Source organism: Hermetia illucens, chromosome 6, assembly GCF_905115235.1.
Source record: "Hermetia illucens chromosome 6, iHerIll2.2.curated.20191125, whole genome shotgun sequence".
NCBI classification, from domain to species: domain Eukaryota; kingdom Metazoa; phylum Arthropoda; class Insecta; order Diptera; family Stratiomyidae; genus Hermetia; species Hermetia illucens.
This window is the reverse complement of record NC_051854.1, coordinates 8,711,886-8,736,597: the sequence shown is the minus strand read 5'-3', so window position 1 is coordinate 8,736,597 and position 24,712 is coordinate 8,711,886. Positions and strand designations below refer to the sequence as shown.

At 43.1% G+C, this 24,712-nt stretch overlaps 1 protein-coding gene across 5 annotated transcripts in view; it reads left to right on the top strand.

Annotated features, from left to right (window-relative positions):
- LOC119658793 (ribosomal protein S6 kinase 2 beta) overlaps positions 1 to 24,712 on the top strand; it is a 147,101-nt gene that overhangs the window by 110,759 nt on the left and 11,630 nt on the right. For all 5 annotated transcript variants that reach the window (XM_038066506.1, XM_038066505.1, XM_038066508.1 and 2 more), the window contains one exon: positions 18,034 to 18,369. In XM_038066506.1, coding sequence (XP_037922434.1) covers positions 18,034 to 18,369 — 336 coding nt within the window. The remainder of the gene's footprint in view (positions 1 to 18,033; positions 18,370 to 24,712) is intronic.

Genomic DNA, 24,712 nt, shown 5'->3' with positions numbered 1-24,712 from the left:
GTTTCCAATGAGATCACGTGAAACACGTCCTGTTTGATAATTCAAAAAACCAAATTGATCGGTCCGGCCGGTGTCTTCGAATGGCGAGGGAGACATGTTGGAAATGGTCTCGTTGCAAAAACACGTAAACAATCGGAAGGTAGCAGTCTACCCAGTCCTGCTTCAGTTTACCGCAATTGGACATTCAGGGCTTGGCTCAGGTACCTTGGATGGGCAACGTAAATGTAAACAAAGTCTTGTTCCTCAAAAGTAAACAAAGTCTTCTTCTTCGTCGAAGTAAACAAATTCAATGTAAACAAAGCCAAAGTAAACAATGCGGATGTAAACAAAGGCCAAGCATTTCAGTTGACCTGTTTGCGACCTGCCTGCGAATTCTGGGGACCTAGTATTTTGCTCGAATAAATTGAAATTTTGCTAGAGACCATTTTTGAGGAATTTAACCCACGATGCTGGCGGGGGTGGCTGTTCGATTTAACCCGCGATGCTGGGGAGTCAGATTTTACGTAGTTTGATTATTATTTAAAAATTTATTTTGGAAAGATGCTTCTGAATTCGACAAGAAAGCAGGGTACGGACTTGCGTCGATGCTAGGTAGCACTTTTTTCCTACCAAAGAAATGCTAATCGATGCATTCTAATTTGAGGAGAATGAAAGACAACATAATAATTTTATTAACAGAAATTGGTCAAAAATATTAAAATGTAACACGTCCCTGTTGATATATTTATGATCATATCTGGGCAGGTTTCGGTCCGAAGGATAATGCTCGACGATCAACAGCAGATTCCAACGGAGAAGCAGCAAACGGTGCCGAAATTAAGGAGCGCTCGCTCAGCTGATAAGATCAGCAAGAACCGTGGGCTGAAAAGTCCTGGAAGCTGCACTGATATTGTCACTCAATCCAGAATGTCGAAAACAATACCCCCGAGCTGAACCTTGAAGCTTCCCAGGCCCAATCTCCTTTTTGAAATGGTAGCTGATATTGGGTTGAAACACGATGGATATTTTCCTGTAAGCAAAAAATAAGAAAGGAAACGTTTAGGAAAATTGAATAGAGAAAATGATCACAGACAAATTAAAATTTCAATCAAGAACACAACATTAAGATGGGAAGAAGTACATGAGGTAGATGCACTGCAGTACATAAGAGAGAGCAAAGATATTGGGTGGTTACAGGTCAATTATGGCGAAGAAGGATCTGCCTTTCGGCCAAAAAAAAAATGGAATGAAAGTAATTGTTGTTGGGTTGAATTAACTCCGTCCGTGTATCACCATGCGAAGTCAATAGCGTTCCTCATGTCCAGGAGACAAGCTATTTTAGGTGTCTTGCGATTAATTCCAAGCAAGACATCGGTTTTCAGGACTATGAAAGCATATTTGACCTTGCTCAGTACAAGACAATGATCTTGCCAGTCCTCATGTATTCCTCGGAGACTTGGGTTTTTGGCAAGAAAAATTGCGAACTCTTGGCCGTGTTCGAGAGAAGAATCCTTCGAAGAATTTTTTGCCCCCTACATGAGGATGGACGATTCCGTAGCCTACATAACCATGAAATCTATGAGCGATACCATGACCGTCAGGTTATGGATAAAATCCGGCTCAATAGGTTGGGCGGGTCACTTAATCCGTATGGATGAGTATGATCCCACCCGGAAAGTCTATAGGGGCAATATCTATGGTAGAAAAAGAAGACGAGGCAGACTCTTCCTAAGATGGAGCGATGGCGTAGGCCAAGACGCCAGACAGCTTTTGGGGATATCGAATTGGTGGACCTCGGCGTAAAACCGGGATGTCTGAAGTTCCTTATCAAGGGAGGCCTAGACCGGATACTGGTTGTTGTGCCGTTGATGATCATAATGAAATGCACTGCAATACATAGGAGAGATCAAAAATATTGGGTGGCTACAGGTGAATTTTGGCAGCCAGGGAGGATTTGCCTTTCTATTCAGCGTATCCTCTGCATCTGATGAGAAGAATCGTCGATCCAAAAATAAAACTGAAAGTGGAAGGGGTTGAAATAACTGCTTATAGCAGAAGATCTTCATTTTTCATGAAGTGAGTCCATTGCAGCAAAGAATAAAGTACACGGATCTAAATGCAGTGATCACACTTTGTTGATCTGAGGGATGTTGGATAGGTTCGAGTTTATAGTCACATCAAGATAGTAATCTGGTTCACAATGGAGATGGGAGAATTATAAATTTTTAAGGACACATATCTGATATCGAACGCCATTTTTAGTGTCACCTTTATTTTTCCTCTTTTGGAGTTGATGACTACTTTCCATTTCGTGAATTATCGGTAGAGCTCGTCTAAATATGAAGAAGATGAACGCGTATTATATCCCTTGTTGTGGTGTAGACCATAAGTCATCGACATATTGCAGGATCTCAACTGAATTGAGAGTGTGGACGAGCTTAGGGATATCTGCTGTAAAAAGTGAGAAAAGAATAGCGGAAACGACAAAGTCTTGTGGGATTGCAATTAGATTCGTGTAAGGATGGACGATTCCGCAGCCTACATAACGATGAAACCTATGAGCGACACCATGACCGTCAGGTTGTGGATAAAATTCGGTTCAATAGGTTAATGGGCGGGTCACTTAATCCGTATAGATGAGGATGATCCAGCCCAGGAAGTCTATAAGGGCAATATCTATGGTAGAAAAAAAGACGAGGCAGACCCTGCCTAAGATGGAGCGATGGCGTAGGTCAAGACGTCAAACAGCTTTTAGGGGTATCGAATTGGTGTTCCTCGGCGCAAAACCGGGATGTCTGGAGTTCCTTATTAAGGCAGGCCTAGACCGAATACCGATTGTTGCGCCATTGATGATGATGACCTGGTAAGTTGGCGTACTGGAAATGAAATAGTATTGCTTCCACAACAATGCTCGTCTATCACTAATGTGATGGTCCATTCGAAAATTTTGACGAAGTGAAGAAGATGAAAATCGGCTTGTAGCTATCGGGAAGGAGAGAAGTTTTATTCTTTTTGGGAACTGACGCGATCTGCGCATCCTTCCAGTTCTGTGGAAGTGGGCGTTCAGCAAGCAGTGGTTGAATAATGTTGACGAAAGTGTACTTGAAGTCAATGGGTAAGCACACCAGCATATTCCAGACGGAAACATACGCCATAGACAGATGTGCCTCCCTTAATCTCCAAAGGAACTACAGGGGCCAGAAATGGGCATGTCTTGAGAGGCTGAATACGCTCGACTCGCACAATGTCTGGATACTTTGGGTTCCACGCCATGTTGGATACGAAGGCAATGAGGCAGCGGACGAACTGGCCAAAAAGGGAGCAGGGACGCCTCTACATGAATGAATACTTAATACCAGATGCGAAATTAAAATACTTGAAAGTAGGGAATATATTAAAATTCCTAACGATTGTATGTTTGCTTCAGATACTATAGTTAATAGGCAGACTATAAACCGTAAAAGGGGGCATAATAGATCTTTAAGGGCGCAGTGCAACTTCCCTTAACAGAATAATAATAATATAGGTTGGGGATTTCAGACCCCGATCGACTTTTTGTTTTTGGACATTACTATCGTTTTGACTTTGATAAAATTGACTAATAGGATTGAATTAATGACTTTGTTCGGGAAGAGGGGATGCTGGAACGGTCTGGCTGGCTGTTTGAGTGGATGTAGGATAGTGAGGACGAAAGGACGTTGATTGGTATATTGACTTAGGCGTCAAAACATTAGATAAGCCAAGCCAAGTAAACTGTTGGAATTTCATAAAATAGGTGGCAAGGATGTTTGCCTTTCCGGGAAAAATTTATATTTAATGGAACGATATCGTTACGGTTGGTAACTTTCCTGAGTCGTAGGTATATTTGTGCCAGTCCCCTATACATGTTGGAATTAAGCTAGATATTGGAAAGGCGGTAATAGGGTAGTTAGTGTCCAGAAGAAGGAATGCTGCGAAGGATATCTATTGCGAAATAGAAAGGGTGTCGTCCCAAAGTTAGATTAGATTACGGAAGTTGAATGGTTTTTATTTATTGACGAACCATGCGAACGATTGTTTCGTTTGATGCTCGTTGGTTTTGTCGAAGTTGCAGATGAGACAATCTGGATTTAAAAGACTAGTAGGTTTTTCTTAAAATCTAGTGTTGTTAGCCCTGGCGGACGAATAACATAATCTGGAAGTTCGATATCTAGAATTATGGCATTGTGGTCGCTCATGCCAGGAACGGTTTTAATAAAACGGAAGGTGTTTGGATTGGGATCTACGTTGGCAGCATTAAAGATGGAAAACGGAGGCCCAAAATGGGGGATGTGCGTTGAAGTCACCTGGGATAAGAGCCCTCATGGGCCAGTTGATTGCGGCTAGTCCGCGCAGAAGCATTTAATGACAGAAAGGTCATTTGAATAAAAACGGAAACGAACTATACGAAACCGGACATATTTTCAATTGAAATGAAAATACCCCTAGCGATTTGAGGGCGTTAATGGGAAGGAAAATTTGTGTTGCAAGAATTTGTCGGAGATAAGTATTGCAGTACCTCCAGCAAGGTATGTAGGGGTAGGTGTTTAGTCAAGAGGGTGTTCAACTGAGCCAAAATGGTAGTTCAGCCTGGTTTCACACAAGAGCACTATTTGCGGATTGTGTTCGCGAAGGAACAATTCGAACTCGTGTCTATGAAGCCAGCTGAATATAAAGTTAGTTTTTAACTCAATGCTCCTAACCTCCATGATTGGACGCCATTAGATTAATCATTGTATCGAAAATCTTTGATTGATTGGATTCTGTACGGCTCGTGGTGTTAGATTACCACTGCATAAGGTATCGGCCCAAAATAAGGACGGCCGAGTGAATGAGGGTGTTGTTATTACACGAGGCTGGGATACTAGGATCGGATTGTTATAGGATAGATGAGCCCGTTTTGGGGCGTTTCTCCTCGCTATAACCGCAGTGAAGCTAGGCCTCATGCGGTAGTTGGAGGAGGGGAAGTGGTCGCTTGCCTTGTAATTTACCCATTTGCAACTTTCGTCCTGCGTCATGGGACACTTATCTGGCCGTGCATTCAATTGGAGTGAGTTGTTCCATCTCAAAGGTGGCCCTTTTGCCCGGCTTCCTTGTGACAAAGGATTTAACGGTTTTTACACTGGAAATATCTTAGGTCAATAGGCCCTCAAGAATCTCCTAAGTGTAAAGTAAAGTATTTTTTTTTTCGAGGGGAGAGTGTAATTGAAGAACTTCGCCTTATTGAACACAAGAGGATTCTTTCTCGTAGTCCCTTTATTTTTTTGAAAAATTAGGTGCTTTCTAATTTTTTAATCAGTAAGTCGTTGGTTACGGGTTTCGGTTTTGTGTTTGCCTGAAATTGTTTTTTGCTTACCTTTTCCTTTTAAATCCCCTGTGATGATTGACGCTTGTTAGGTGATACTGACGACTGATGAGAGGTGTTCGCCTTAGTTGAAGTTAACTTTGTTCATCTTTGTGTTGTGTGTTTGTTGTCATTATATTAGATCCACCGAACAAACTACAATTACTTATTGTCCTCAGGAGGAGGAGAAAGCAATAATCTTATCCTATGCTCAAAACTATTCAAAAGTAGAGAAGTTAAAAGGACCAAGCTGTTGTGCGATGTAATTTCGACAAAGCCTAGGAAACGGGAAATGGAAGTATAGACTTCCAGCTCTGCGAATGGCATGTTGAAAGTGTCTGTGTTACGTGTGCTATAAGACACAGGGCGGCAGGTGATGTCGTTAGAGGCAGAACAGTCTATCAAACTCGAGGAAGGGAAGGCTCAGAAAGCGGAGGCGATAGGGATAGTCCACACGAGGGAAATTTTTCTTAGAGAAAAACAAACGGGTGAATTTACGTTGCACATTTTCAAGGGCAAGACAATCACATTAAGGGGAAGGTGACCAAATCACGGAGCAGTATTCGAGGGTATACCTCACGAGTGAATTAAAGAGAACTATGATAAAAAGGGTTGGATAGAGTCAAAATAAGAGAAAGGGCGAAGTATAAAGCCTGACAATTTTGCTGCTCGATTAGTGACTTCGAGGCAATGGGTGTCGAAGCGAAGCTTATTGTCGAGGTCTTGAGTGGAATTTGGGTATGACAAGGAATTAGATTTTCGTCTGCTACTTGTAGTCTAGTCTAAAATTAATAGACAAGGGGTAGCTTCTTCGAAACTACAATTTTTGGTTTTAAATGTAAATATATATTTCAGGAGCGACTTACTCCCTTCATCAGTACAAAGCTACTTATTTTGTACTGATGAAGGGAGTAAGTTGGTCCCGGGAGAGGATGGACGAAATCATTAAAGGTACCTGTGTTCCAACACTATTCCAAACGCACTCCCTTGTGATGGGTTAATTGTTAATCTACTTCTCCTCATTCATCGCAACCTGAGTTCATGTTGGTACTCTGTCATCGTGATATCATTCCAAAATCAAAGCAACCCAAAAAGAAGGATGAACTATTGTAAAAGATTAGATCATTCGCATATTGTGGGATTTTAATGGGATTAAAGTCACGACTCGATGAACATGGAAAACAAAGTGACCGAAAGGACTGAACCCTGCGTATCAAAACCTAGGTCTTGCAGTGTGTAGCTTAATTATAACAATCAATTAATCAAATCACGACGGTCCAAATGATCTGGAAGAGGGGTGGAAAACCAGTCGATGACGGCTAAGCAATATTGCATCCCCATCGATGTGAATGCGATCAAACTGGTTGTAAGCCACATCGAAGGATTCCAAAACACTGTGGTTATCACAATGTACCTTGGAGCGTTGACAAAGCTGACTTAATTGAGTCCATTCTGTGAAAGTAAGCGAACACAGTGGAATACACCAAGTTGTAAAGTGTGTCAAAAACTTTCCTGCGTAAAGCGACTGGTAAATAGGACATATCGCTTCCAGGCGAAGTGTCGCACAGCAGATAGTGGCCGTCGATATCCAATAGTTGAGGAGAGCCAGTTTGGAGTTTCCAAAAAATTTTCTCGTCGCTCGCTTTCACTTCGCTCACCGATTCCCCATAGAAGGTGTGCGCGAAAAAGCTACCTCGTTGCCCATTACCTTCATAAACTTGAACACTACCTGATGTTCCAAAAAGCCTTAAGAAGCCCAAGGAGCCTTCAAAAGCATTAAGAATTCCGAGGAGCCTTCAATCGTGAGAGTTGTAACAAACTTCGCTGTTTAACAGTTTCGTAGAGATGACGGTATTCAATGCATCCGTTCTCGGGGCCACAGTGGCGTGCGGTGAGAATAACAAGATTGAGGTGCGGTCAGCTTCACTACTTCGAAATATTGCTTCAGGCATCGAAACGAGACGAGACTTCTTATTCTTGGTGAGAAATCTTTTGAGAAAACCATTTGGTGCTAATATGTCAACAGCCCGCCGTCGCAAGTATCTGGAATGATGATCGAGGTCATCCAAAGCTACGAATATGTTGTCAAAGTAACAGCGCGCAATTCACACAATTGGTGACACCAGTACCGAGGTTGGTTGACCGCCGGAGAGTTGGGACTTCCACTGGATAGTAAGTGAAGCCAATTGGATTATACTGAGTCGAAGCGCCCTTAATTTATTTGCCAAAGAATCATCATCTGCTGTAAAAACAGATGAGGAGGACAGTTGGCACGTACTAATAGCGAAGAAGGAAAGGTCCGACGAAACGAGTTCATCTGTGAATATCTTGGGAGGGAGGGAGAGACACACGGGCGAGTAGAGGGATGAATGGCAGACTGGAGGACCAAGGAGCGAATGGCTGGCGGACGGGCGAAAGACCGATGTTCAAGCGGACGGTCGAACGGATGAACTTATGGATGGGCGAAGGGACGGATGATCGAACTGGCAGAAAGATGGATCTGTGCGCCTCAATATGGGGCTATTATCACATAACGCTTGAGCTTAACTTTGAATCATATCCCCGCATGAGGGACCTTCTCTGTAGCCCCTCTAGCACAGCGCGACGAGGATTGTCTTATTAATAAACTTACTAGTAGTGCGAAAATAACATCTTTTTCGGAAGCCATAACCCTTCAACGGAGCATGACCGCTACAATTCGCCACAGGTGTTGTTAGAAAGAAGGGACCTTCCGCCTCTCTCCTAATACTCTCCTTTTATCCTGCAAGATTGCAGTTCAAAGTTAAGCCCCATTGTTATGATATGAAAATCGCTTCACTTTGGGCGCCATATCTTTTTAAAAGGGGATGACCACCGCAATTCTTTGACGGGGAAGCGTTGAAAATTAAAAGTCTACGATGATATGAAAAAAAAACCTAGTTTGAAGGACCATAACTCATTAAATGGGAGTTGATCGGCACAAACTTTCATCGAAGTCAAAAGTGAACCTCCCTCTCCTCCCCTATAAATCCTTCGTCCCCTCCGGGGCTGGTGTTGGAAGTTTCACCTTTCCCTTATTTTTGCTAGTGAAACTTCATAGCTAAACAGAGCGGTGAGTGGGCCGATTTGGAGTCAAAAGGTATAAAACAGGCAACTATGAGTGTTAGATTTCGGTAGATGTTCTAACGAGTGTTAAGGGATACCGCCATTGGAGAAACGTTACCAAGAATGCCCACTGTTCCACTCAAACGTTTAATTTCGAGTGAATAATGTGGGTGCGTGAAATCAGGCCTTGCATATACCAATGTAGACAGTTGCTGTGTGCCCCATTAAACGCCCCCAGATTTTTTATCAAATCGAACGTCTGTATCAATTACGCATGGAATACCGACGGTCTAGGAATTCAAACTTGAGGGCAACGACCGCTGTATCGCTCAGAATTCTTCTTCATATTGATAAAGACGATCTACATAACCTCAAGGCCACAATTCGCTGAACATGATGTCCAAAGAGTAATGGAAATAAATTTCCATGGACTCAAATAAATACCCAATGACATGAAAAACAAACAATATGAGTTTTTAAAGAATATGTATCTACGGACATACGAGGTTCAGGTAAATGTTACGCCTCTTATACATATTTAAAATGAAATAGAGCGTAACAGCGAATGGAACTCTCCTTGCGCTTCAATATCTTCCGAATACCAAACCCAAATACAGAATAATATCTAAGATGCTTTCATATTTTCCATGGCTGAATCTAAGCTAATCCATAAACTTAAATAAGAAGGCAAACGAATAAAATTTTTTTCCTTCCATATTTCTGGGAATCCAATTCAATTTTACGATATGTAGAATAAATCAAGGATTTCAAAGGAACTCATTCAATAATGATGAGAACGTCATTCTCCCCATGGAGACGAGCTCTCATGACTGCTATTCCTATCTTCATATCAAAGAATTTGAAAAGAAACGTATATGAGATTGAAATAGACGGAAAGGTCCATCTTGATAAGGTCGATAGCCGTCCTAGGATAGTACAATATTTGATCAATTATATATATCCATCCACCTATCACTTACATTAAAATGTGAGAGGGATTTTTATAGTCCCTTTAGACGTTCAAATTTAATCATCGTTAATAGCTGATACAACCATTTGATTTTACTAATCCTTAAATACATAGACGGGAGCCTGCCCAGTAGAATATATCCCTGAATATAAACAGGTTATACATTACAAATTCATCCATTACTTATGACTATATTGAAGGATAATCTTTATCCACTTCATTTTTCTGAATGAGATTCCTAAATAAAGAACAAGGACACTTTGCTTTTCCGATGGCTGAAAACATAAGCTGCAATGCATCTTCCCTTGAAAATGGACGTTACATATTTCACAAATATAAGCTTTCCCATGCTTCCCTCGGATAATCATGTGCGGGTTATCACGTTTATGTGCTCCCTAAGTAACCTCTTTTCATTTCCATTAACAACCCCAAGTTAATAAGTTGCAGACAGGGGAGACGTGTGGACACTGTGGTTTGCAGTTTGGAGAAGCGTAGCTAGTGCATTTTCACAACATATAATCCTTGCTCCAATGCGATCCATTTATGTGGCTTTCAGACGAGTACGATTTAGTGCTTAAACTGTCGGCCACGTCTCATTTGTCAGATTAAAAAGCAGAAGGGAAGCTTATCAAACTGAACTTTTCAATTAAACATACATACCTAGGTATATTTTACCTTTTCCTTCATATAAGGAGGAAACTGGAAGCTACTAGACCGCTCCAGAGTCATACGATGAATACCCGACTTTGTTCAAAGAGAACACCTCACAGATTAGTCGTGTCCGCCTGAAAGTTACACTTTGAAAATATTGAACAGACAAACCAATTATAATTGTAAGAAGGACCAAAAAAGTGGGAGTAAGTGGCCCCCATTTGGTCCGGTCAGACATCCTCAATCCCTAAATCCCTCTGGCCAAACTCCGGTCTGAAGTTTGGGCGGATTTACGTTCGATATAATTCGCACCCACGTTATCTTTTGCGAATTATAACACCTGCGAATCGCTTCCGTCACGCTGTTCCCAGGACAGAACTAAGGCAGCGTCTGATGAGTTGTCTCTACCGTGATACGAAACCGTAAGCCGTTTTCGTCTTGAATTTTATATAAATAAAATAGAAAAGGAGATCAGGAAAGGGACAAATAAACAAAAATGCTTCCAACTTCATTAAATTTCAAAAACACCCACATACCTTATAAATCCCACACAAGATCAAAGGTAAAAAGTCCTGGGTCGGGATGAAAATGATGCGCCTCCCTGAAATTGCATCGCCAACCTAATTTTATCAAAGTCTCTTTTCCAAGCAGCCCAGAAAACTGTGGGACGGGGGATAATGTCTCCTTGACGACCCCGGCATTGAGCTAATAGAAATAAAATAGAAAAGCATATAAAACCCTTCAGTAGACAGACTGGCTGCTGCTATCTTGGGAGAATGCCAAATTCCGCAAATTATAGTTTCAAAGAAACTTGTGAATAGTTATTTTCCTGGAAAACTTTCTCTAATGAAGATTCACGTCAAGTTTGTCTGAATAGTTTCAGATTAGTTGTATGAATTTATTAAGGAGAATGTCTTAAGCTTCTGCGGTATAGATTGGAGATCGTATGCTGTAGTTGCTATCTCATAAAATATCTCAGCAACAATTAAACATCTGTCAAGGTGAAGCCCCTTTATATGTATAAATAGGAGGCCGTTTTACTATATCTAAATAGAAAATGGGTTGCATTTGAAACCACATAGGCATCATAATCTTCTTTATAATTTCACTGTTTCTGGGCGACAAAAGGGTGGGTTGTTAATTCAAAAATTCGCATCCGGATGGCTCAGTGGATAGAGCGCTGGCCTGCAGTATGTAAAATCGCGATTCAAATCTCATTGATGACAGTAGGATTTGTTTCGTGACTGGAGGTGTGACACCAGCCGACACAGCTGTCAATGAATACCTGAGTGAAATCAGGGGTACCCATAATCCTGCAGTGTGCCGATACAGTCTTCAATGAAATGGATTGCCACAAGTACAGGAATGGTCGGGTTCGGGGGTCGGTTAGATAGTAAATCTCTCTCTCTCTCTTTCTCATTCACGTGAGAACCAATCCAGTTGGGACGATCCCAATCCTTCGCCCTGAAAGGCAGCAAAGAAGGCCCAGCTAGCTACGGTTAAGTCTTCATTTGCATCCAAGGCTATCGAAGTCGATGGATTGGTCTTGTATGACGGCACCAATCCACCGGGTTACGATACCGATCAGTGCGAACAATCTAGGCGGAAACTGCTCCTAGTTGTAAGCACTTTCGAAGCTATGCACTCAATACACCCGAGGATGGGAAAACACCATGGTGAAATTCGAATTTGGCAAAAACCGAGCAGAATAACCAGGGTACTCCTCAACAGAGCTCTAAAGTCTGACTCAGCCCCTGGCTGAAATCGAAATAAAGGGGATCAAAAATCTCTGAAAAAGCGAATAAAATCGGCTAAACGATCATAATGGAGACGGTTTTGCGTAGAAACTAACTCTCTTGAGACGGGCTCAAAGTTGAAGCGAATCTTTACCAAAGAACGTAAGCAGTACCTGGCAGAAGAATGTTTGCTACAAAAATTGCATGGCACACAATTCGAATCTATTTCGACAGTCTGGCAGCGGCATTGGATTGGTGTGGAATTGCCATCAAATGCTACTGAAATTTTGCCGACCGAGCAAAACATTCCTAATGTTGGTACCAGGATTCTCGAAGATCGTTGGTAATGAAGTTGACGCGGACAGTTGAACATGAGCCCCGTTTTCCAGACCCAATTTTGCACCACTTTAAATTGGCTTTAAGTATATCCAAATATATTTTTTTGTCCATTATTTACTCGATAGACACTATTACTTTTACACCCAAAACCATCATGTCGCCACGGTCATGTTTGACTTCGGGCTGTATCCCGTTTTGTATCTTCATCACAAAAATGCAAAATTGACCCTCGTCCATTAAAATGACATTTTCCCAAAATTCTGGTAGCTTGCTTGCTTTTGGGAGGTGATATAAAAGGTTACGATAACCTCTGAAGAGAGGATTAATTCCTTCTTTTTCTTTAGCCTCACAAGCCGGGTTCACTTGTCGCGATCGGTTGCGGTTTGCTGTCAAAAGCTTGATCTGGATGCAGTCGTGAGACACTCAAATCGCCATCCGACGTATCAAGCCACCATTGTTTCGGCCTGTTTTCCCATCGACTTTGATGATTAGACCAAGCGCGAATTACGAATTACCATCGAAGACGCCTCTCGCAAATTTTCCACGATCGGTGGAACCGATCACGAATCACGAAATCCTCGTTTCGGGTGTGATCAAAGCGCGTTATGTTACTAGTTCAACATAGCATCTTCGTTTCCACGCGATTCATTCTCTTTTATAGTCGGCCAACACTTAGAACTGTAGAGGGGGATAGGAGATGTTCGTTGATTATCGATCACAAGGAATACCAATTCTTGAACGCCACTTGGTCCACGTTTCGGTAATGTGTGAATCAATTTCATAACATGGATCTCCTTGAAGGCAGCCGAAGAGGAATTGAAAGAAGAAAAAAGAGATAAACCACGGGCAGAGACCATTCTCATCCTGCCGAGCGTAAGGAAATCTTTCGCGGAAGCTCTGGGAGATGTCCGCAACAATACTAAACTAGAAGACGCTGTGGTAGGCATTAAATCTATCCGAGGACACGGACCGGCGATATACTTGTGGAGCTTGAAATAAGGGATCTGGATTATCTCATGGATGCGAAAGAGGTGGAGGAAACGATCGAAAGGGATTAGCTAGATGTGAGCAACCTCAAGGTGGGAGTTACATCTGTCAAATTCACAGGAGACATAAATTGATCATTGTCACTGTCCCTAAGAAGACAGTGAGCCAACTTTTACATGGAAGGAAAATAAAGATCGTGTGGATCATTCGCCTACAGACACATAGCACGGGTTTCATAAAGGACAAGATAGAAACACTTTATGTTACAAGTATGAGGAACCCGGACACTCTCGAGTCGAAAAAATGTTGTATTTTGCAAGAATCGCAGTGTGCAGAAACAATATCTGGCTAATGTTCCCAGTTCCGGGCTGTGCCAGGTCTTCAAAGAAGAGTTCCAGGAAGTGAGAAGTAAAGCATCATGATCCCCATCCTGCCAACGAATATGTAACTGCGATCTGATGGAAGCAGAACTGACTGCTACTCCTCAGAGAGCAGTATCAAGACAGGAGCTTACCTTCATGGTACGCCGATATATCTGGCACTGGTGCCATCTGGGTGAGAGAACGAATCTATGTCTGCTTTTCGGAACGGGCTAGACGCCTTGGAGGACCAAATTCGAAACACGGAAGGGAGAATTTTAATCGAAGAAGGCTTTAACGCCAGAGCTCTCGACCAACCAGATTTTCGAGGCACACAAATTGGAAATGACCACCAGGACAGGACTTATTGTTCTAAATATCAGTAGCACTCCGACATTTCGACGCCCTGGTTGCGTGGGCACTATTCCTGACACAACATTTGGTATAGAGTCCTTAGTGTCAACGGTGGATACCAGTTACATTTCCTTCGAAGTGACAAGCAATTCCTCTCAATATCCGGACGTACGACAAACGACTACTACCCACTTTGGGAAATTAACCGAAGTTCTCTCAAGAGGGATAAATGAATAACAAGACCCAGGAACGGACAGACGAACTTTAACTGAATCGCTACATTCACCAATGAGCATTTATCACCGTAGCTTGCAATGGATTGGCACTCAAAAGGAGTTCCATCACGAGAAGTTGTCTTTATCTTAAACTTCGGTAGATTGTTCCGCGTACAAAAGGTCAAGATGACGTAACCTTTAGTCCGTAGAACATAAGAGAGCGAAAAAGGAACATCGCAACGAAATCAGTAGACAGAAAATGTGTTGCTAGCAGGAGCTAACCCGCGCGTCGCTGTCCATCGATCACCCTATTCCATGAAAGCAGTGAAGATGGAAGAAATCGTGTCCTACCCGAGCTGACGCTGTCGATGATAGGGTCAGTACCGAGGAGTGAAAACTCTCCCTTATAAAGGAACTAAATGAGGCGGTCCTGTCCATGAAGGACAGAAACACGCGAGGACCGTATGTGTAAGCCATACTTGTTACTCATGCATTCAATGCATGTTTGTATGTTTTTCCCTTCCGCTGGAAGCTTGCGAGGCTTATTTTGATAAGCATGGACAAAGGCAACCCCATGGTAGCGTCAGCGTTTCGTTCGCTCGATGTGTAAGGCACAACGGGGAAGCTGCTTAAAAAGGTCTTGAAGCCACGAATGACTAACGCAATGCATGTTACGGGAGACCCCTTATCAACACAATATGATTTTAGAACGAGGCAAACTACAATTTATACGATTGTAGCGATTGAGGTGCTCGAAAATTGGTTTTTATTCCAAGCTACCTTTTGCGGATATTGAGGGACAATTTAAAGAACCCCGCCCTGCTCTATGAGACCCAGGAAGGACAGCGCAAAATGAGGACCACCTCAGGCATCTATCCTTGATTCGGACTTTTGGAACGCTCTATACGATAATTGTCTACGAGTCGAGATGCCTGATCCCATCTGATCGGATACGTGAATGATGTTACGAAACTGGTTGAAGAAGCTCGGCGCACACTGAGCATGGTGATGCGGCGAGTTAAGAGCTGGACGGCTGAGCATTGTTTTCCCCTAGTTCCGGAGAAAATCGAAGTCGTTGTCCTGATCAAGAAGGGGTTTCCCACAATCTTCCCTATTTAGGTTGGTAAAGATATGGTCTTGTTGATGAAATACCTCGACATCATGGTAGATACCAAGATGAAATTCTTCGAGCAGATTCGCAAAACCGCAGATAAGGCTGCGACTAGAACGTTTACAATTTTCTAGATCATGTCCAATGTCCCTTATCTCGTCTGCTGATGAGCGCGCTTTAGTAAGTCCTTTTTACGGTTCCGAAGTATAGTTCCCGCAGCAAGAAGATGTAATGCAAACGCTTAGGAAGCCGCCGCTTGTAAGGAGCGAGCCCACACTCTGCGCATGACAGTCATCATGGAAAAATGAATCGAGAGGTAGATGGACCGCGTATCTCATCAAAAACATGCGGCAGTGATTCAATTGAAAGCACGATGATGACTAATACCTAACCCAGCTGCTCAGCGAACACTGGTATTTTCAGTCTTACCTGCACACAATCAAGAAATCACGGTCACCCGACTCTATTTATTGGAAGGGTGTGGTGGATAATGCCTGCCATATCTTTTTCTTCTCTAAAAGGAACGGGCACCATCGCCCATCACTTTTCGATGGAAGGTTGTCAAGTGTCTATGGACACCATAATTGAGGCCATACTGCAGAGCGAGGACAGGTGAAATACAGCGACATGTTACATTCGAGGCATTTTTAAGGCGAAAAATAAGGAGATGGATAGGGGAGATACCAGGGTAGCTGAGGCTCCCTGAACTATCGGGTTGTGATCCTACGCGAATAAACCGGATCCGAAGTAATGTGTCAAATGGTTCCGGGTTAGTGTCCAAGACAAAACAGGTGTTTTTTAATCGGTAGCCTATCTAAAACAGGAGCCTAGTATTTTTTGCATAAATGCTTTCCACCTCCCTACCCAAAAAAGGGCCAAACTACATCTTAAGAGTAATGCCCTTCTTTTTGCAACACGTTTTTCGGGGTCGGGAAAGTAAGACATTCAGGGAAAAGAAGGCATCTAACTTCACCGAGCATCAACACTGATCCTTCAGAACCGTCAAGACGATATCGGACTAGGTTGAAAGTATACTGATTCATCGTTTTTAATTCGAGTTTCAGGATATTAGGGACAGAAAAAAAAGATGAGGCAGACCCTGTCTGAAATGGAGCGGTGGCGTAGGTCAGGATGACAGACAGCTTTTAGAGATATCGAATTGATGGACCTCGGCACAAAACTGAGGTTTCTGGAGCTAAGTAGGACAGGCCGGATGTTCGGCCGTTGATGATGATTTAGAATATTCGATCTAAAACTTGTCAATCGAACCTGATGCCTAGAGGATTATAATTTGACTAAGATATTAGTTTGGTGTTTCTTAAAGAACAAAGTCTTGAAATAGATTCGTTCAATAAGAATGGAAGACTTATTTCTTATAAAATCTAATTGAAATCATAATTGAATTCTACACTTAAACACTGTTATTCCTCCTTTGGAAAATACAAACTAGGGAAGTGTTATTCTTCGTTTGATTTCACGTTACAATTCAGTACAATTAAGTCTAGTTGAGCATCTCCATTGAAGCAGTTTAACAGAACTTCAGAACAAATTTCAAGTATTTGCCTTTTAAGAAAGCCGTATCATGTTTTTTCATTAAATTATCTCCCCAATTACATTCAAAAGCCTCTTACTTTGCGTTCCACAATATTTTCAATCAAACATTAAAACGATAGGCTATAAGTTTCCTTCCAGCATCACCTCGAACTCATTGAAACGTAAGGGTTCAAGGAAACTCTGCTCTTACTTCTAATTAAAAATCTTTCAACTAAGAGCCCTTCACAGGCAGCTACAAAACTCAAAAACTTTATAATACTCCCATCGAATTTTCATAAGGAATATTACCTCATTTCATTTTCCACCGACTAGAGATTGCTCCACGTCTTCCAGCAGTCGTTCCTTCATTCAGTGCTATTGCGGTACACTCAGTGCTATGGAAAAGGAGTAATAAAGCCACAATCAGAGGAAAATGGAATGGAAAGCTATTTCTGTTAAAGTGTCTCAAATCCACTTGTGTTCCATTTATAGACCAAAGTTCATTAACTCAACTGCCAAAACCAATTTAGAACTGTGGTGATTTCCTTAATCCGAAATGTTTGGTGTTTATTGCACTCGAAAATACAGTTGAGATTTCACGGATTAAGTAAAGCATCTGGAATTCGGCAAGTGTGCAGAGATTCGCCAGCTGAAATTGAAAACCTGACTAAGATAAATGATGCGCAGGACTCGCAGACGCGAGTGCTGAAAAAGAAATATTGGAGCGACAGAATCCTTTTAGGTATTTGAAAATCATGCAGCCCCAAATTGAAGAAGGGGATGGAGTCGGCATGTGATCAGTTATCAACGTCTCAGAAGTCAGTATCGTCTTGAAACAGAACGTAAAGAAAATTGGCACGACTTTGTTGCGTTGTCACATGGCCCCGACAAAAAGCACAAGTCCAAGGTGAAATAAAAACGGAAAGCGTATCCTTGTACCTCATATTTTCTCATTTGAGCCTGCTTGATAGTTGATAAAAGAATGTAAGACTAGCGCATTGCCATAGTGCCCCAGAAAGCCTGTCCTTACCCCTAGTCGAGAATCATCCGAGCCCCATAAAATTTGCACCGTGTTTTACGATCATGTATGCTTGCTTGCGATAGACACGTGTAGCGCTTTGGTTTTCACTCGTCCAATTTTCCATGTGTGTAAATATTTTGCAATCCTTCTCTATAGTTTTCCCATTTTCACCCACCCTTTTAGCGTTGTTGTACCACATCTTACATAATATTTCTTTTACACGCTGGTGATATTCCCACTTATGTGTTATCCCCACACATGTTACTATATATGCAACTGCTCTCAATATTTCTACATCAATTTTTTTCCGCTTTTCCATTTCATGGTCGCAGACAGCACAAGATGACGTCGAAATGGTAGTCGATGAAAATGAAGCCTTCGAACTACCATCCGAGGAGCTTGAGCAGCTTGGCGCCGTTGGTGGATGGGCGTTCGCCGGGGGCGGCACGAATCAAAATCACGTAGATGTGCCGCCAGGAGATGATGATGGTGACGTGCAAATGCAGGAACGAGAAATCGAATTGCGAGACATTGTTCGGGAAGGTCACGAGAAAGCGGATCCTTCACAATTTGAACTGCTTAAAGTACTTGGCGAAGGATCCTTTGGAAAAGTTTTCTTGGTACGAAAAGTTGTTGGAAAAGATGCTGGCACTCTATACGCTATGAAGGTATGTATTAATCTATGTGTTTCAGAGTTACCGAGGGGTTTTTATACGCCCGCTTGTTAGATAATCTACGGAAAAAACTCATTTGTAAAACCATCCATTTGCCATTTAGTATTCATCCCTTGTTCATGGCGAAAAGGCCAAATGGCTTTGTTGTGAATTAAGTATTATTCGCCTCGAGGCATTCACACTGACCTTCTCCTTGGTCAATTCATTCGAACAAAAGCGAGGACATTAGCCGGAGAGCAAAAAGCCTCCTGGTCATTCGGAACCTACAAACGATATCTGGCTTAGCATGCTGCCTTGATTGGCCTCTTAAAAAGTTCTAACGACGCATCCAATTCGAACAAGTGGGTAAGAACTGCCTACAGTTCTCCAACCAAACCATCCACAAAAAGGTTCACCAAAGTAATATTGCGACACCAGACATTACGCTTTATTCAAAAAGTGGTTCCTTTCTATAAAAGTCGGGAATTACTTTGAACTTTGAAATCCCCTTACATATTTTTAAGGGAGCAGCTCACCCCAATCCGAGGGTGTGGTTTATTGATATTGAAATCGTTCACAGTGGGCTAGGGGGAGCGACTGCAGAAATATGGACCAAAGAAAGAATTCTCATCTTTTAACTTCACATAGTTCCCCGCCAAGCAAACACCACAATTCAGTACACAGTTTCGGAACGACAACCCGAACTTCCCCAACCTAAATAAGTAGCATGAAAAAAGATTTATAACGGTGAGTTTTTGTGGCTTCTCCGGAGTATGGAATTCATTTAAATAGAAGTCCCACCATGCACCCATCGTGCCGTCATGTCGCCTACTACTATCCGAAGGAATGATCAACTTTTCTCAAGAGGATTGAGCTCTTGGAAACATTCTCGCAGCTCAGTTAGATGATTTAAAGGAATTTTTAATAAGTCACAATGACGAACACCTGCAGCCGATTTACATAAATATTTCATATTGACATCTTTCGCAGAAGAAGAAAAATGACGAATGAATAAGTAATACGCGCACAAGGGTTCAGGTTTATTAAGTGGAAGGAAAAATGGCTGTAATTGTTTGGAAATATATTGAAAGGGTTTTAGGAACGAAAATGCTAATGGAATTATTGTGAAAGTTGAGCCGTGTGAAATGAGCCAGGTATCTGTTCTCAGGTGTTTCAATCAATTGGTGTATACTCCCTTAAGGAGACATTCAATATTGGACAATAACCAGACGATACGCATCTTTGAACAAAAGGGCTAAAAAATTAACTTTATTCGATGAATTTTCCAAACTCTTAAATTAAATCAATGATGAAGGAAGAAAACGCTTGATTACGGCTTTATTACTTTCTATACTTACCACGTCACCAACCTACGGATCATTGTGGTGCTATGTGCGGAGTTGAGATCCCAGTTGCAACTGCTTTTTATCGAAATTATCAACAAGGATATATCTGGACTTCTCCCCATAGCTGGACCTGTCCGAAGAAAGTAACAAAAATATAATCACTGTGTGATTCGCGGTGTTTGTAGCGAACAAATTTAAGAAAATTAAAACGTAACACCGTCTCGGTCGCTAGTAGACAAATGTCGTTGATATCCCTCGACCGCAGTGCCTCGGTGGTGGACAACTTGGCCACCGTGGCATCTAATGCTACAAGTGTCTTAGATTTGGAAAAGGAAGTGTTCAAGCGAAGTATCACTCTAGCAAGAACACCAGTAACAAAATCAAAGAAGGATGAATTGAAACATCAACAACGCCGACCGCACATATTCAAGAGGAGCAACCGCAGGAGGTACTCCAGAACCAGGAAAAGGACCCCTTCAGAAGAAATTCGTCAACTTTGAGATCTCCGCCAATTAGCGCTTTGGTGCGCCGTTTTGAACAGGGAAGCAGAGTCCAGCCGGCTCGAATCTTCAGAGCCAGCCCGTAGCATTCACGAAGGAAAGCAGCTCTCCGACCGTGCAGCCAGAAATCTCACTGAGGTCCCCAAAGAATGGTTTACCCAGTGTCCGCAGCCTGACTCGAGCCAGAGCTGGGCAATCGCAGAGAAAGTGCATGAGGGTTTCCCTTCCTTCTCCGCAGCTTCGGCAATGCGAATTGTAGGGTAAGCCGAGCCTAGCGGCATGGTCCCCTATGGGCCAGTGCCCCGTGCAGACCGCCGTAATCTTGAATGCATTTGCACGCGTCTGGCACAGGAGCTCTCGTGATCGGGTTATAAGCGGGCCAAATTCACCTTTCGCAACGCTCCTTCCATGATGTCGCTCATAATGGACAGAAACATCCCTGATACTAATATCACCAAGTCGACGGCATACGCCACCACCTTCACCCCGCTGCTTTCCAATGTACGTAAAATTTTGTCCATTACTATTAACCAGAGCACCGGTGAGATAACACCACCCTGGGGCATGCCTCTGTTCACAGCTCTGGTCAAGTGGTTGCCTCCCAGATCGGACTGGATTATCCTGGTACTCAGCATGGATATAATCCAATGCGTGAGATACCCCTCCAATCCAATACCGATCAAGGCTTCCTTGATGGCGTTGGTACTGACGTTGTTGAAAGCTCCTTCTATATCCAAGAAGGCAGCAAGGGTATACTGCTTGTACTGCAGCGACCGCTCAACCGTGCCAATTACCTCGTGGAGGGCGGTTTCTGTTGATTTTCCTTTGAGGTAGGCATGCTGGGACTTAGAGAAACGCGTTCTCTCCATAATCATCCTTAAGTGAATGTCCAGGACGCGTTCTAGGGTCTTCAGCACGAAAGAGGTCAGGCTGATTGGCCGAAAGTCCTTCGCGGACTCATGACCGCGCCTGCCCGCTTTCGGTATGAAAACCACCCGTGCGCACCTCCAGGACTGCGGTACATATCCTTCCCATCCCCCCCCCCCCCCGCCTATCAGCAGGTTGGCTTTCTTTGCTGTTGATGTCAAACATCATAAAAGATAAAACGGAGGAAAGGTCAATGAATGCCAAATGTAAAGAACTATTTAAAAGTAGTAATCCGGTTATGACTCATGGAGAGCAGAGCCCTGAAGCAGAGGAAGTACCCTTCACACAGCTTGATGCAAAAGTAGTTGAGCTACACGTGCATCAAGCCATAAAAGTTATGGTGAGAGCTATTAGAGTTCTCTATAATAAATCACAGCAGGAGGAACGAAATTCCAAAGGCAAGTCGAAATCTGCTGCCCCAACAGGCGACCCAAGTGACACTTAATCATATTGCAATCAACCTGCCACCAAACAAAAGAGTGCGGGAAAATGATGTGCATTCTCTGGGAAATCAGCAGGCGCCTAAGAGGAAAAAGGACATATAAATAGCTCCAAAAAACGGAAGTAAATGCACCGAAGAAAGAAAGCAGGTCCCCCAAGTGCGAGCTTCGGCAATCGAATCGGCAAAATCCAAGGAGAATGAACCGGTGGATGTGCCAAGATAGTTAATAAAAAGGCGAAAAAAAAGGTAAAAAGTGCAAATTCGCCCAGAAGCAATTGTGATCTCCAGCAACGGAAGTTTGTCCGTTTGTCAAAGCTGACCGCGACCTAAAAGATCTAGACGGAAATGTCACCAAAATTCGAAGGACCCAGAAGGATGACCTTATATTTGAGTTGAAAAAAACCAGCTTGGGAAAAACTGATGGCTTCCGAATTCAGGTTAAGAACTCACTTGGGGAGAAACAAAACATGAGAAACAAAACATGGGGAGAACAAAAACATGAGGTCTATATACAGTACAAGGATCTCAATGAAGTGACATCCAAGGAAGAAATTTGCACTGCTTTGATGGAACAGTTCAAGTTGGAAGAACTTGTCGAGGAGTCCATTATGAGTTTGCGGAAAGCCCATGACAATACTCAAACGGCCACATTGCGATTACCAGTGCACGTAGCGCAGAAGTTATTGGCGGCGAGGAAGATTCGAAACAGATGGGTTGTTTGCCGCCTGCTGTTTGCTTAGCGTTTGGTCCAGACCGCCTACGAATCCGAGTTGGAAATTGCCATCATTAGCGAACTCTATAGAAATGGTCACCGTGCGTATGGGTTACTTATTCGACTGGTAGAGCGGCGATATGGGCATGCGGTCGACAAGCCATACAATGTACTGGGAGTCAGACATACAGCGGCTTTGTGTGGGTGAAAATAAACGGGGTATAGGTGTAGCCTAACCTAATAAAGCAGGCGCCTCTATGGAAAGAGCTGTCCATGTGGCCCAATGCATCATCAAAGCGTGTGACGCTTCCATGCCTAGGAGGTTCTCATTCCCCAGTAGAAGACCAAGCTTCTGGTGAAATACTGAACTGACCAGCCTTCGATCAGCCTGTCACCGAGTCAAAAGAGCGGCTCAGAAGGCAATAGGCAGAATCGACCAAGGGCAAAAAGAGCGCGCCTATAAAGAAGCCCGCAAACCCCTCAAGCTCGCCATCCAACAGTGTCAGAGGGAATGCTTTAAGAAGCTCTGTTCGGAAACGCACGTACACCCGTGGGGGAGCGCCTATAGAATCGTGATGGGGCGATTCCGAGGCGATCATCTCCGCAGATCACGTTCTCTTCACTCTTGTTAAAAATTATCCAGGGGTTACTCCCCGAGCAAAAGGAAGGTACAGACAGCTTCCAACGACCTCTGAATGTGACGGCAATATCACCAGCCATCAGTGACGAGCTGCTGGAGATCGATGCTAGAATAGGAGATAACAAAACTCCGGATCTGGATGGCGTACTGAAGCTTGCCGCGAAATCCAGACCGGACATGTTCGCTGAGTTGTTCGAAGTGTGCATGTCCGAAGAGATATTTCCTGCAGCATAGAAGCGAAAGAAGTTAGTGCTACTGCCTAAGGCTGACAAATCTCCAGGTGAGCAGAACTCCTACAGATTATTCCCGGTTGTTGAGAGCCAGGGAGGACTCTCAGATCGACAGTATGGGTTCGGTAAAGCCAGATGAACCATTGATGCCATCAAAATGGTTACTGGCTTGGCCGAAGATGCAATCCATGGAAAGGGCAGTACTAGAAAATATTGCGTAGTGGTGACCCTGAATGTGAGAAATGCATTCAATTCGGCCAATTGGAATCTAATACGAGCTCTGGCGAAGACTGCTATTTCCGCTTATTTTGCAGCTACTTAGAAGAACGGAGGCTTTAGTATGACACTGATGATGAACCTCAGGAGTACGTTGTCTCTGCGGATGTTCCACAGGACTTCGTACTTGGCCCACTGCTGTGGAACATCACGCACAACAATGTATTTAATCTTCCCCTTCCGGAGGAAGCCACGGTGGTGTGTTACCCTGACGATATACCGCTGGTTGTTGTCGCAAAGCGTTCGAAGATGCTGAGTTATACTCATGCGAAGCGATCAATGCTGTTAAGGGTTGGCTAGAGATTTCTGGCCTGACACTTGCTAAGGAAAAAAACGGAAGCGGTCCTCATCATCATCGTGAAAGAAATTGTGCCTGTATACAAATTGGGAATCATATCATCACTTCTAAGCCTGCCATCAAATACTCGGAAGTGATGATAGACGGGAAGCTCAGCTATAAGCAACACGTGCAGTATGCTTATGGCAAGGCATCAACCGGAAGTGTGAGAGGGCCATTGCATGCTTCCGGGTTGCTTATAGCTGAGGTAGTGAGTTCTCTCCTGCTCTATGCAGCTCCAGTTTGGAAGAAAGGTGTAGGTTAAATTTAACGCTAGCAAACTGAGTTCAGTCTACAGAAAAACAACCCTAAGGGTGGGTGTGCTCGACATTCAGGACTGTCTCAGATGATGCAGCATTCGTCATCTCTTGAATGATGCCAATTGACATCTTGGCAGATGAGATGACGAATATATACAATACGAAGTCTATCTCTCCATTATCGCAGATGAAGAACGTCGAAAGGGAGAGATCTTTAAATAGCTGGCAAGAGCGTTGGGAACACTCGGAAGAGGGTCGATTGACACACAGGCTCATCTCTGTCATCAAGGAGAGGCGCTCGTATCAGAAAAACTGGTGCGAAAAATGCTAGCATGTCAGGAAAACTGGGATACGATCAACTCCATGGTCGTATCTATCCAAAGAGAGCTCCAAGAGGCAGAGGAGACTAGAAAAGCGCGGTTAAGTAGGCCGCATAGAGACGAAAGATGACCAAGCTAGAGAGAGCTGACTTCGCCTCGTGATGTAATACCTTATGGTGGTTCCACGGGGCTTGGGGGGAGTTCCATACGCTGGCGTATCCACCCCAGTGTTTTTTGAATATTTACACCTCCTCAAAAAAAAAGACAAACAGACAGTAAACCGATTTTAATAAGGTTTTGTTTTACAAAAAACAAAACACAAATTACGTGATCAACAAGTCCTCAACGATGTTTACAAAGAAGAAATG